This window comes from Melanostigma gelatinosum, assembly GCF_949748355.1.
Source record: "Melanostigma gelatinosum genome assembly, chromosome: 2".
Classification (NCBI taxonomy): domain Eukaryota; kingdom Metazoa; phylum Chordata; class Actinopteri; order Perciformes; family Zoarcidae; genus Melanostigma; species Melanostigma gelatinosum.
Window position 1 is genome coordinate 13,770,442 of NC_136635.1, and position 14,073 is coordinate 13,784,514.

The window sequence follows — 14,073 nt, forward strand, 5'->3', positions numbered from 1 at the left end:
CTTTGAAACTTTGACAAACAAAAAAGGGGAAAGGCTGCTTGCGAAGGCTAGTGTGTGTCATCTGTGGCAGAGGGCAATGTTCATTCTTGCTGTATATGAGACAGAGTGCTGAACAATCTAAAGGGAGACATTTTCTTTAATGCAACGTCAAACTCCCAGTTTGTGCTTGGTGGTGCATGCATAGTGTGAACTAAGAAGTTAGGCAGTGTCAAATTAAATACCCCGAGAACATAATTTCCACTGTATGGCCTGTTATGTTTGTATTTCACATAAAACATACAAGCAGAAGGAAAGTGTTTGAGAATAAGGGAGGTTACTCATTTGTGTTGATTTCAATGTTGATCTATTTACATAAATGACCAAATGTATGTAGCCTTTCACATAATGTACATGGTGATATATACGTATACATATACGTACGCGCGCGCATATATATATACACACACACAAAAATGCCTTATAGACGAGGGACAGTCAACCTGATTAGAAGTACCAGGATAATGAAAGACTAAGATCAACAGTTGCCTTGTCGTTTGTGTATGTGTTGGTCCAACCATAAAAAGGACAAAACAATTCATAAATTAAATGAAAAACTGAAAAAGCAAGATGGAGCTTTACGGTGATTGTTTAGTCACAGCTGACAATGTTTGCGCCACATAAGTGTCATGCATGTTGATTAAAACTACAAAAGGTTATTTCATACTGTGTGCTGAAACTTTCTTCGAGCTGTCAAAGTACTTCCCGCTTGGTTCGATTTTGTACACCGTCCCAACATGTGATTAACAAACTCATATTCAGACTACAGCCTGTGAACTGACTGAGAAAACCAAGCTGCCAGAAATCAAGACATTTAAATGGCAGGCGTCATCGAATTTGCAGAACCCTTGGAGTAACAATGAGCAAATAAAGTGTGATTTTAATGTCAAATTTTATTTCATACAGGCCTGTGTAACTCAACTCACAGCCTATAAGAGTTTTGTTACAATGCAGACTAGTTTACAGTTTGACATCGCAAATACAACTACTTTTTACAAAACATGACATCTACAAAGTATAGCTTTTCAAAAAAAAAAAAACTAAAAAAAAACTCATCCGTTTCCTCACAGAGAAAAAAATCCAAATGAGTAAATGAACCCTGACATTTAATGCACTCCAATACACTAAAATAAGACATCACACAGGACTGCCGAGTGTGACACTATGCTATTGAAAATATACATACAACACTCAGGAGAGGTTCATAACATCACTTGAAAACTTGTTACAAAGACCTGGGGCTGTACAATAATTTCCTAAATGTCACGCAGAGGGCTGTTTGACGGTAACAGCAGAACTGTCAGGAAAACCTTACATCAAGGTAAACACTTGTCTATACAAAATAAAATAGTGTTATCAACCTTGTGGCTACAAACAAAAACAATTGATATTCTAAAAAATAAAGAGTTCAGAAAAGTCTTTAAATTTGTGGGTGCTTTAAAGTTGCAGAATTTGGATGCATCTAAAACTGCCGCGGCGTTCGCTTGAATCCCCCCGCGTTGCCACCACTGGGGATGGAGCTGTTGGTGATCTGTACAATACGGTTCATTCCAGACGAAGAGTGACTGCACAAAAAAGAAACCACGCCCAAATGTAAGAACGCTGAGAAAATGGGTCATACACCTCAGTTTCGTCATCACTTTGTAAGTTCGGCATACCTCGAAGGAGCCATCATGCTGCCCCGGCTGTCTCCCATTCTGCGATTATCAGGGAAGCCCCCCCCCTGGGAGCTTGATCCACCGTGCCACTCCTTCCTCAAGCCCTGGTCCCGGCTGTGACGTTCCACCACGACCTGGCGGCCAGAGCTGAATGGCTGCAGAGACACAAGATTGGCATCTGTGAGCTACAGCTGAAGACGAACACTTTGTTGTTGAAATTTAAAGCGTATACGACTTAATTTACAGGAATGGACCCCCCATTTCATCGATAACATTGGTACACTATCAATAATTATTATAAGAGCCATTGAAATGTAAAAAAGTTTACCAATTTCCAGTTTAGAGGAATGTCTTCAAACTGCTTGTGCAGATGATGCAGCAGATTTCAACACAAGCTGACCTAAATAATTAAGATAACCTTAAAAAATAAAATAAAAAATAAAATAAAATTAAAAAAAAAAGTATAATATGCAACAATTTCCCCAAAAACAATATATGGACTGATACAAAAAAAGAATCCCTCGTGATCATCACTCACAACCCACTTTAAGTGTGTGGTGGTGTCTGCATCTATAGAGACCCGGCTCTCTGCCTGTATTCTCTTTTCTTATTATTTAGCCGTTTTCAGGACATCAGCAAAGAGGATTTGGACCACATGTGGGAGTGTAACCCCCAGCCAATGAGCAGGGCGTGCAGCCCGTTCTTATTCCCAGGTCAACCACCGCCGCTTTGTCACAAAGTTTTAGTCTGGAGGTAGGCTGACCTGATCTCTACTCATCACAATGGGTCTCCCTCCGTCTCGATCATTAAAGCTGCTCCTCCCACGGCTGGCCGAGGTGCCTCCTCTAAGCACTGGGCCATCTCTGCCTGATCGCTCTGCACGCATGCGTCCTCTGGTCAACCCAGCATTACTGCAGGCGAGCGATTTAAAACAAAAGAAATTAGCTTTCGCTGTTTGTTGGGGGGGGGGGGGGGGGGGGGAAGACAACTGATGATGCTCAAAAACTGCATGATATTATTCACCGTATGTCTCCCTTGTTGGAATTCATGCCACCGTCGTTCTTCCATCCATGCCCTCCATCCCTGGGTGAGCGGTTGTGCGACATGCCAGGCATTGCAGCTCTGGCTCCCATAGGGCGATCATGCATGGGCACAGGCCGCCTCTCATCTCGGTCCCTGCGGTCGGTGTCCCGGAGTTCGGCGCGTGGAGGAGGAGGCGGCTCAGCTCTGCGGACTGTTTCAAAGCTCTTCGGGTAGCGCTCAAAGCCAGAGCTCTCTCTGTGAGGAGCAGGGCGACTCTTCTTTGTCTCCGGCTCACCGTCAAACCGGTTACGTCTGGCAACGAAAGACCGACATGGGATTAGTCACATCACAAATAAACTACAATTACAGTCTCATGATTAGACCAGTCTGTCCAAAATATTATCACTTCATTATTATGTCCCATTTAACATTTGTGTTAAATTACCATAGTTCTTGAGTTATGGCCAAAAAACGTGTTTTGTAGGTTCAAAGTGATGTTTCACCAATTGGCATAACACCTTGAGGCGGAAAATCTATTTTTTAAATTACCTAGACGTGGTCTTCCTACTGTGACAAGTCAAAATGTCGTCTGTAGTATAATATTGTTGCCACAATTGACCACCTCAATTCCTATTGGTCCATCACTTGTACCTGTCATACGTGTTGGGCTGCTCGGCAGCAGCCTCTGGAAAGCGACCCCTCTCTCTGGGAGTGAAGTTTGAAAAGCGGTTCTGCTGTCGGTTGTAGTTGGAGCCTTGGTTCAGCCGGACCTCAGACTCAGACTGTATCTTCTTGTTGCCGTTCCAATAAGAATCGTCCCTCCGGCTGAAACATTAAATATAGCATCACATCTACCGCCTCTACACAGCGAGAGCGACTTCATTCTCTACTCAGACGTATTCCACCATATCTTCACAAAGCAAATTGTTGTTTGCTGCTTTATTAATACTTTGAACATTGTATAGCGAACCTTTAACCACAACATTGGGTTTGCATAAAAAGGTTGATGCATTGATGTAAAAGTCTCCTAATAAAACCTCCATCACTGGCATTCAGCCGCAAAACAAAGCAATTAGGCTGCAATAAATGGGAAGAACTACCGTACTTTAGAGCGCACCGGTAATAGGCCGCACCTGCTGATTTTTAAAAGAAAAAAAGAATTTGTACATAGATAAGCAGCACTGGTCTATAAGCCGCAGGTGTCCCCGTTGAACAGCAAGATGCTTTTAACAGTACTAAAGTTATCTTCTCTGAACATCATAACATGTCGCTAGCTTCTAAGCAAATTTTAACATTACGGACAATGGGGAAATGCTAACCGCGATTAGCATTAGCGAATATAATATATATTCGTACATCTTTTCATGCAGACATACTTACAGACTAAGGTCTCTCAAGGCTACCATACGGAAGAAGTAAGACGAAGCAGCGTGTCTACGTAGCTCTTAGAAGCTAGCGAGTCGGACATGTACTGTTAAAAGCATCTTGCCGTTCAACCTTTTTTGTTAACAGTCCTAGTGAGAGGTTGGTCAAAGGTACGTCATCCATATTGTAGGAACCCTGTCAGTAACAGCTGGTAGCAGAGGGGTTGCTGGTAGCAACTGTTCTGTGTCGGGAGCTAGTAAATGTTGTGTTAGACCGGAACCGGAAGTTGCGGTTGTTGTTGTGGAGGAGAAAAGCTACGGAAAAATCCGTATATAAATCGCACCGGACTATAAGCAGACGCCTCAAAGCGTGGGGTAAAAAGTAGCGGCTTATAGTCCGAAAAGTTTCCGTAGGAAACAACTTGGGTCAGTCACACCACCATGAAACCGCCGAGGGTAAAACATTTAAATCGTGTGTACATACCCCTGTTCCACCTCACGGCCCCTTTTGAGGTTGTTTCTCTTTTCTTGCTCATAACGGAGCTGCTCCTGCTGCCTTCGCAGCTCCTCGCGTTCACGAACCATACGTTCCGCCTCTTTACGCCGTTCCTGAAGGAAGTCATGAAAAAACATGAAACATTGCACCAATTCAAATGACTGAGAAACCTGGATATCATTACACAATCACAAGCAGTCAGAATACATGTACATTTTGAGTAAGTCCCATACGTCGGGATACATTCATCGCATTATTTCCATTTCATGCATTAATTAAGCCACATAGTCTCCTGCTGCAGCCCCGCTCCCACACGACTCTGTTGAAGGCAGCATGGATGGCTCTCTGTACCTGCTCTATACGGATTCTCTCTCTCTCAAGCCTCTCCCTCTCCAAGCGCTCCCTCTCCAGTTTTTGCCTTTCCATCTCAAGTCTCTGGCGCTCCCGGAGCAGGTTCTCCCGCTCTTCACGCTCTCGCAACAGACTGACGCACTCACGCTCCCTGCGTTCTTGTTCGGCAATTTCACGCCGCCTAAAAGACAAGAGAAATCCCTCCGCTTAGAACTTTAAGACAATAAAAATATATGTTGAAAACTACAGGCTATAGCAGCCTACCTGCGCAACTCTACGGCTCTACGAACGCGGTCAACTCGAGCCACCCGTTCACGCATCCTTTGCTCCTTCATCTTTTCAAACGGCAGGATGTCATGTTCTTCCCCTTTGTTCATAAAAGGTCGCTGTTTGAATCTAATCATATCCAACTGGAAGAGGGAAAATAGAAATGAGTTAAAAAGAAAATGCTCAAAAAAAAATAAATAAGTGGCGCATGTTAAAAGCCAATATTATATTAAGCATCATGTTTGTACCTCTTCAGGAGGAATCAACCATTTTGGCCTCCTTTGAATGTTCATGTGGGCTGGGACAAAGACAACGGGCTGGGAAAGAAAGGATCAAACGGTCTCACTTAACATCCTCTGGTGGCAAATTAACAATATGCTTTGAAATATAATGCAATCAAAGACGAATAAAATGTCTTACTTTATCAAGATACCGCCCCCTTCTAAAAGGTCTCATTTTGCCAAAATTATTGTCTCCCTTGAGATGATGAAAAACGACCATCTTGCCTGGGCTCTTCATGCCTAGAAGCAAATAAATTAATATTCAGGGAGGACAGGCGTATACTTACATATACTCTAAATCAGAGATGTGTGAATAAAACCTACGTCCATGCTTTCGGTCATCTTTCTTCAAAGAATCTTGCCCCAAGTTAGATGAAACGGACTCAGATTTTCCACTTTTTGCGTCCTGTTTCTTGGACAAATCTTTGTCCTTTTCTGAGAGTTTATCAAACTTCTTATCCTCTTTTTTGTAAGATAGCAGCACTCTAAACATACGGAGAACCAAATGTTAGATGTGCTTTCAATCCACATAGAATTAAGTTTACATCTTTTTCTGTCACCCACTTGTTGGGCAGTTTTATCCCCGTAGAACTGCGCTTATCACTGGATTTGGTGGAACTTGCTTTGTCCTCGGCTTCCTTCTTTGAGCACTCTTTCTTGAACGGATCATTTTTGGCCTGAAAAACGGCAGCAGGACAATACAAATGACACGGACACATTTTTTCCATAAACACAGCAGATTGCATTCAACCAATCTGACTCAAAAAACATTTTGACTCGACATCTCCTTCCCAACTCACCCTTTCCACATATATCTGCTGTCCGTGGAGCTCTGTACAGTCGAGGTGGGAGACGCACCGCGTCACCTCTGTACTGGAAGACATGGTCACCAAGCCGTAGCACTTTGAACCAGGACTGCGAGCATTTGTAACCACCTTGGCACTCAAAACCTGTTGGCAACAAATTTAAACATTTTCCTATGACACTGGCCATATATGAAAAGTGACAGTTTCAGATATATTCAATATAAGCAACTAATTCATAAAAAAAAACTGCACATGTAATTACCTTTCCATATTTGCCAAACAGGTTCTTTAGGACAGCTGCTTTGGTGTTTGAAGACAGGCCGCTCACCCATATGTTACGAGAAGAGCTGCTGTTGCTGCTACAGCTGACGACTCCTGATGAAGAGATTTTCCAAAACACATTCGGCAGTCATTGGGTATGAAAAATATTGCATCAAGTTGAATGAAATTAGTTTGGGTTTTATACATTTCTAACACGTGGGGATAATTCTTACCCTTTTCATCTTTTGCAGCTTTTCCATCTCTGTCTCTTGAAGAGCTACAAAGTAAATGTTGTAACAACAAACGTAAAATGAGTGAATGTAACTAAATCCAGATGTTAAGTGACAGGCATACATCTAGTGGGATAGAAACACCATATTCTGTACTGTTCAGAAAAATAAAAATCCTGTGGGCAAGGCGTGGATCTGAACCAATGTCTCGAAGGCTTCATTGCTTTTCCAGTGGTGAGATGGGTCAGGTTGACAGCAAATTTATTCCCTGGACCAATGAAATCTTCGGAGGTTTATTCAACTTCACAGTGAATCATTTGACCAAAAAGAAGAAGAAAAAAAAAAACCCACTGCCATCTCAGGTACTAATGCTCTTTTACAATGCCTTTTGTAGAAACTGGAAATGGCTTTAAAAACTGCTGCAAAGGCCAAAGTAACAAAATAAGGTGTTTTCTCAGCTCCTGGTTAATATCACAATTTAACCAACTTCAGAAAAACAAATCAGTAGCAATTGGCAGGATTAGGTACACCAGTGAACATTTCCCTTATGGCACAAAAATCTTGAGGCTACCCACAATGTTGCGTTGCTGGACTTGAATAACTGACATAGAAAGACAAACCTCTTTGCGTGACCTGACGCCCCAGTAGCGGAGGGGCCTTTCTTCCCAGAATCCTTTTCTTTGTCTCTCATTTCAGCTTTCTTCAGGCCCTCTCTGCCGTCTTTCTTCGTGGGATCACTCCGGGACCCATCATCTTTCTTACCATCTTTGTGGCCCTCGCTCTCTTCCACCGTCATGTCATCTCGGACCGTCTCAGCAGAGGCCTCTGGCTCATCAGTGCCCTTCTCGGCCTCTGGATCTGGAAGTTTCACATGTTTACCTGTTTCCAGGAGGTCATCACCATCAACATCTAGGGTGATGGCATCATCATTTGGGATTGAGACGGAGAGGCGATCATCCTCAGCTTCTTTAGAGGAATTCATGGCTTCATCTTCCATCTCAGCCAGTTTGATCTTAAGCTCTGGCTCCGCCTCCCCATCCGTGTCTGGGTCAGCGTCCTCATCCACCTCTGGGTCGGCGTCCTCATCTACCTCTTCTGGGTCGGCGTCAGACTCAGCATCCACCTCTGGGTCGGCGTCCTCATCCACCTCTGGGCCGGCCTCAGACTCGGCATCCACCTCTGGCTCAGGCTCTGAATCTGTCTCAGCCGCCACAGCTTCTGACTCTGGTTCAGCCTCAGCCAGTTCCTCAGCCTCAGGCTGAGCAAGGCTGTCCTCACATGGTGCAGGCTTAGACTTTTCACGAGTACCATCATCTGTATCAGTTACATCTGAGGGATTTAACAAGGATAAACATGGCAAAACAACTTTTAGCATTGACATGTCACTCGACCTAAAAGTGGAATAGAAAGCACATTTAGTGTTAATGTCATCGAGGGCGTAGACACCACAGGAAGACACAAAACACATTCTTCACGGAAACCGGGGGATGATTCAGTGCTCTTCATTTCTTGACACGCGTTATGTCTTGAGTCATAATTCATACTAAAACGTGCAATTCCAGATGCTTCCTACAGTTTGTGGCAGTTCTCCAGGGAGGAATATTCTGGCAAAGTTCAGATGAGGTAGAGGAAGTCATCAGTTCATCCTTCAGGTTTTCTTCCATTGCGCAAAATACATTCCCAGCTGATTAGGCCATGTAAAGACATTTAAATATCTTCCAATATTTCTTCAATAATCAACATCAGTGTGTCATCAGTAGGTTTTCAGAGCATTCTGAAAAGGTATCTTTGATCATCAAAACCAAGGAAGTCTGTCCCTTTGGTCACAACAGTCTGTCCTTCCAGTCTCAGCCCATGGTGCATGTCACATCTCTTCACTGCGGTCACCTGGCAGGAATATGTGCAATTTTGATGGATGTTGCCTGCAATGTATGAAGTCTTCTGATCTTTCAGTTGCCCTCCTGACTCAAGGCATCAGCATCTTGACAAAGTGGAGGAGTCTCGTGATCCTAGCTTCATTCACAGGCCATCTCACCTGACAAAACCTGTAATAAGGGGTCCGATTCCTGAGGCGAGGGTAGCGAAGAATTCAGACCTGCCAATTGCACCCGTCAGTCCACCACCACCGTCCATCAAAATGTCAACATGAAAGTGCAATGATCCCCAAGTTAAACGAGTTGTTGCTTCTTCCAATTCATTGGACATAATAAAATGTCAGCTTGTTTGTGAACCATGCCTCTTAAGTTTCCCTGGGGATGGGAAGTTGAATGCCATAGGTGATGGAAATCCACAGCAGCAATAAATATTGAGTAATCCACGAAAAATGGGTACTTGAGTCAAGGCAACTCTCATCCAATAAGTCATGTGTGGACCAATTACAAATAACTGGAGAAATGTATGCATCAAGCATTTCCATGATTCTCTTTCTTAGCACACCTATATAGTGCAGTAGCTAGCAGAAGCATGAAATACCACGAGATGTTATGCAGTTGACCAGGAGGTCTTGTCATCATAAATGTAAGGGGTAAAGAAGAAACAACCTAATGTTAGTGTTGGGAATTAGCTCGCCAGCATATCATACATACCTTTTTCAGATTCATATTCTTCAGTTTCCTAGAAAAGAAAACACGGAGGTAAGATAACAAATATGTAGTTACAGCAACAAAAGGGCAGTTATAACTGTTAACAGACTTTCCAACGGTTCTGCATCCAAACGCTAACTTCAGGTATATCTATCCATCTATACACACGCTGTCATTTTAAACTGCTCACAAATATATTGGCTAAGTTACTTCCCCAATAGTTTACAGCAGGGATTCCCAAAGTGGGGTGCGCGCACCCCTGGGGGTGCGCGAGCTGCCTCTAGGGGGTGCGCGAGAGGAAAAGTGTAATGGCGGTCTGATGGTGTAATAATATTAAATATTAAAAAAAAATGTAATTTTAATTTAAAAACTGTCAGGTGGGACATCTGAAGCTATCAGTCGTAAAAGAGGAGAGGGACGGAGAGAGAGAGAGAGAGAGGAATCGGAGGCGAGGGGAACGGAGAGGTGCAGCACAGACAAATCGGGAGCACATCGGCCCATCGCGGAGTCAAGGTGAAAAAGAGGAAACGAGAGTGAGCATCAGACTGGGAAAAAAAAGAGGAAATATGATGAAAAGTATCTGTGTCTGGGCTTCACTTGGATTGGCAACGCAGATTCCCCAAAGCCACAGTGCGTGGTGTGCAGCGAGGTTCTGGCTAACAGTCTGAAGCTCTTATTTACGTCGCCACCTGAACACCAAGCATGCCAGTGCAAGTCAAAAGCCCCTTACATTGTTTATATCGAAATTGGAGGAGTTACAAAACAGCCAAAAACAACTGCAGTCTCATTCATGTGTTGGGTCTATAAATGACGCACTACGGGCTTCATATCTGGTTACAGAATAGCGAGAAAGGGGCTACCGCACACAATCGCCGAAGACGTGAGCTTGCCAGCTGCCAGAGAGATGGTGGAATGTATGATTGGGGAGAAAGAAGCAAAAAAGTTGGACATGATCCCGGTGTCCAACAACACTGTGTCGCGCTGCATCGATGCTTTGTCCGAAGACATCCTGGCTACATTAGTCGCTCATTAATTGTAAATGAAATGTGATAATCTGCCTCTGAGCGTGTGTGCTCGCATCCTGATTGCTCTTTAAAAGTGACGCCTTGTGTAACTGAAAGATATTGAAACTTTGTTGCAGTGTTTCAGGGCGTTTTCACACCTTCAGTTCGTTTGCTTTGTTCTGATTCAGGGATTAATATGATACAATGTTGCAGTTGCTCCTTTGTTCGGTTTGTGTTCACACTGCAACATTTAACAGTGGACTAAATCTTGTAAACAAATGCCACGCGCGAGCAAACTGTTCTCTCATTGGTCCGATTCTTATGCGGCTATGAAGGCTTAAAAGGCTCTGTTGCTTCTTTTTTTTTTTTTTTATTAAGGGGGGGGGGGGTGCGCGAACCCAGTCGGGATGTAGAAGGGGGTGCGCGGCCTAAAAAGTTTGGGAACCGCTGGTTTACAGAATCACATGGAGGAAGTTTCAGCCAGTGTGAATTGAGTTCATGGACCAACTTGCATTCAGTTAGTGTTAAATATATCTCAGCATGTTAAGTCTCAACCGTTGTGTTAAAAATAAAATCAGTTCATCTCTACAGAACAGCAACAGAGAAACATTTAAGAGAAATCTATGACGGTCACCTTGGACAGGACATCCTCCTCCCCCGTTGTGTCCGCATCAGAATCCACTTTTTTCCCTGACAGGTAAAATGTAGAAAGAAAATGAATAAACAAAACATGGTGTTGCGTAGCCACACTATACCATCGATTAAATCAAAAGCAAGATTACCTTTAGCTTTCCCACCTTTCCGATTTGATGAGTCAGTTGAAAGCTGGATTTGAATATTTTCTGTGTCACCATCTTCATCCTCAAGAGCCTTAATTTAAAAAAAACAAAAAAACATTTCAACTACTTTTCACCCAAGACACAATCTCCTTGTTGTTCATGCTGAACATCAGTTTTGTGAAGAGAAGTGATGACCAATAAACCAGCACCACTCAACATTGTATTGTGCCTTCTTATAAGACAGAAACAGCAGATTTATAACATTAGATTTGAATTAACTTTAGAGTGTATTCTAATCAAAAAAGTAAAAAATGTGAAGTTTTCTTATGGATGGCTTTTGAAAGTGAATAAGACATACCAGCACCCAAAGATGTGTTATTATGGCTACATTTATAAGTTTCAATCTGTCACCTGTGATCTTAAACTGATTAAATCTAAACCAAAACAATTTAGATTAAATGGGGGGGATTTGATACCTACAATTCAATGACTCGTTATCCAACCCAAACATCATTTAAACTTAATTGTGAATTTTATAACACCTAAAATTCAACTTAAAACATTTAGGCCGATCGCTATATTTTCAGACTAACCTACCGGTATATGTCATTTTTAACCCCCAAAATGTGTTCAATCTAAACTGTCAACGAGGCGAGTTTTGACACCACTAACTATTACATCTGTTCATCAAGACTGTCTATTTCATCAATTAAATAATGTCACCGTATAAATATTTAAATAATTTAGTCATAAAACAGAGTTAACAAAACGCCTCTTAATCGTGATCAATCCAACAAATTATAGCCGAACAACAAAGCTGCTTAACGGACGTTATTTATAAAGCGCACGAGCATGTGCACACGGTCCTCCACGCAGTCAACAATCACCGTTAATGACGCTTCATTTAAACAGCTTAAGTCTAGTACGTGCAATCTGTTGATGTCAAATGAACATTGACGTCGTATCGCTGAGAGATATAGCTACGCTAGATTTCCACCCGTTGTGTTCGAGGAAGCGACAGACTACGCGGGCCTTCTTCACTTTACAGCAGCACCTGCTCTCACTATTCATTCAAGCTCGAGGACAGTCAGCTAACATTTCCCTTTTCGACAGGTATATGTGCACGGAGCAGTTTATCCAGGCTGTAGTCACATTGCTAAACTAGTCAGCGGGCATTTCAACTTTTTAAGCGGTTAACCTGACAAAATAGCCTAACATTCGGTCAACAACGTTAGCTAACGTTAGCTAACGTTAGCTTTAGCAGCTCTGTATCGCATTGCTCGGTCACTCTTCCTCGGACAGATTATCTTATTTATTTCTGGTTACCTGTCTCAATCTTGCAAGTAGAACGCTCTTTATACCGGAAGTGTCCAAATTCCTTAGTTTGAGCTCAGATTTTAAATCAACAACTCTTAAATCTGATATTTTCTTTGACTCAGTGGAAATGGCACCCGTCGCCATTTTACCTCCCCTACACCGACCCGTGAACCAGCGCAGACCGTTTTCCCCTGCTTCTTCTTCGTGTCTCTGGTTTTATAGTCATTAAATGCCGCAACGCCACCTACTGTAGTGGGGGAGCCAGTGAACGAGTTGCCATATTGAAAACATACTCGTATTTCAGGGACAAAATAGTCTACATTTAATTAAACCACGCGTTCGTTACCCAATTTAGTGAACAATAAAACAAGGGGAAACTGTATTATTGACAGTGTTGAATCGCAGCTTGTATTCAACAAAGTTTCAGGCGGTTAAAGCCTTTTCATTACAATGGACGGAGGAGTGAGAAACTTGAGATATGCAGGCTGTGTTATTTATGGGATGTACTCTTGAGCAAATTAGGCCGAATGAAAATGTACAGCGACCTGCATAGTTTCCTAGTTGGTACACATTTGTGCCCAGTTGTTGATTTTACACAGACTATATTCAGCTGCCTCTCTTGTTGGTCTCAAAAGACATATCGACTCTCCTCTAGACTGAATCCTAAACTTGATCAGTCTCATATAGCCTACTTGTAGGATGTAAATCTACTCTAACAAACTAGTGTTCTGAATATGCAATATTTTGCTTTGTTGCCCTGCACCTGCACGTTGTCAATCATGTGCTTTATAAATGTGCTCTTGTCCTTAGGCTGACCAAGCTACTTCAACATTTGTGTGTGTGTGTAGGCCTAAATTTACTTGATTAAACCGACACTCCTATAGACAGAATTGCTTCCCTCTTCTATTATCATTTTATTTCCACAGAGCACCAGCAGTTTACTTTCCTTTCTTCTGTTGAGACAGAATCGGGCTCCTTAAATCTTCTTCAGCTCCATCTGTGACGATTGCATCATGTCTCTGGTCAAGAGTGAGGCAGACACCAGGTCAGTAATAGTTCAATAATGTCTCTAATTGGATAATAAAATGCCATTACTCTCTGGATAATATAAAAGATGTTGCAGCAGATATGCCCAAATTATTCATCATAATAGTGATGATATTTTGACAACACTAAAAGACATGCTGAGACAGAGACACAACTCCATTTTAATTCCATGACCTAATACATCTCACATGCACAACCAACACTGTGATGTTTCACCCTAAATCTTGACCTCTCACTGAAACGTAATCATACTAAAACTTTGAAATAATTATATCTGCATGTTTATTACGTGTGATCAGGTTTATCTTATCTGCTAATTTATTGTCATATTTTGTCTATATTTCAATTCCACCAAGTAAAACTCAGCAGTTAAAGTCAAAATGATTCAAATAAAATTATCTGTGAAGGGACAACCCCTCTCTGATTGAACTGCTCACAATGGTCACATAGCTGTGGCGTCACTTCATTCAGTGACATATGTTGTAAAGACACCATGTTTCTCTGTAAACAGAACTCATGATTTAATCTGAGAGGGTTTATTGTAAATGAAAAATAACAGTGCTAATGTGGT

The 14,073-nt window shown here is 42.3% G+C and overlaps 1 protein-coding gene across 2 annotated transcripts; it reads right to left on the reverse strand.

Moving 5' to 3' along the window:
* Positions 1–911: 911 nt before the first annotated feature.
* On the reverse strand, positions 912–12,611 carry sltm (SAFB-like, transcription modulator; the record flags this gene model as incomplete). Of its 2 annotated transcripts, none has more annotated exons than XM_079288367.1 (20): positions 912–1,601; positions 1,695–1,849; positions 2,458–2,605; positions 2,718–3,029; positions 3,369–3,542; positions 4,566–4,690; positions 4,929–5,109; positions 5,193–5,338; positions 5,444–5,512; positions 5,616–5,716; positions 5,801–5,961; positions 6,041–6,153; positions 6,277–6,426; positions 6,545–6,657; positions 6,777–6,820; positions 7,394–8,102; positions 9,359–9,386; positions 10,994–11,049; positions 11,142–11,229; positions 12,465–12,611. In XM_079288367.1, 20 exons carry the CDS (start codon positions 12,597–12,599, stop codon positions 1,499–1,501), a joined length of 3,111 nt encoding a protein of 1,036 aa, XP_079144493.1. In that variant the 3' UTR covers positions 912–1,498. The 2 variants fall into 2 exon arrangements, with proteins under 2 accessions (XP_079144493.1, XP_079144492.1); XM_079288366.1 differs by having other exon boundaries at positions 11,157–11,229; positions 12,465–12,599.
* Between the last annotated feature and the right edge of the window lie 1,462 nt (positions 12,612–14,073).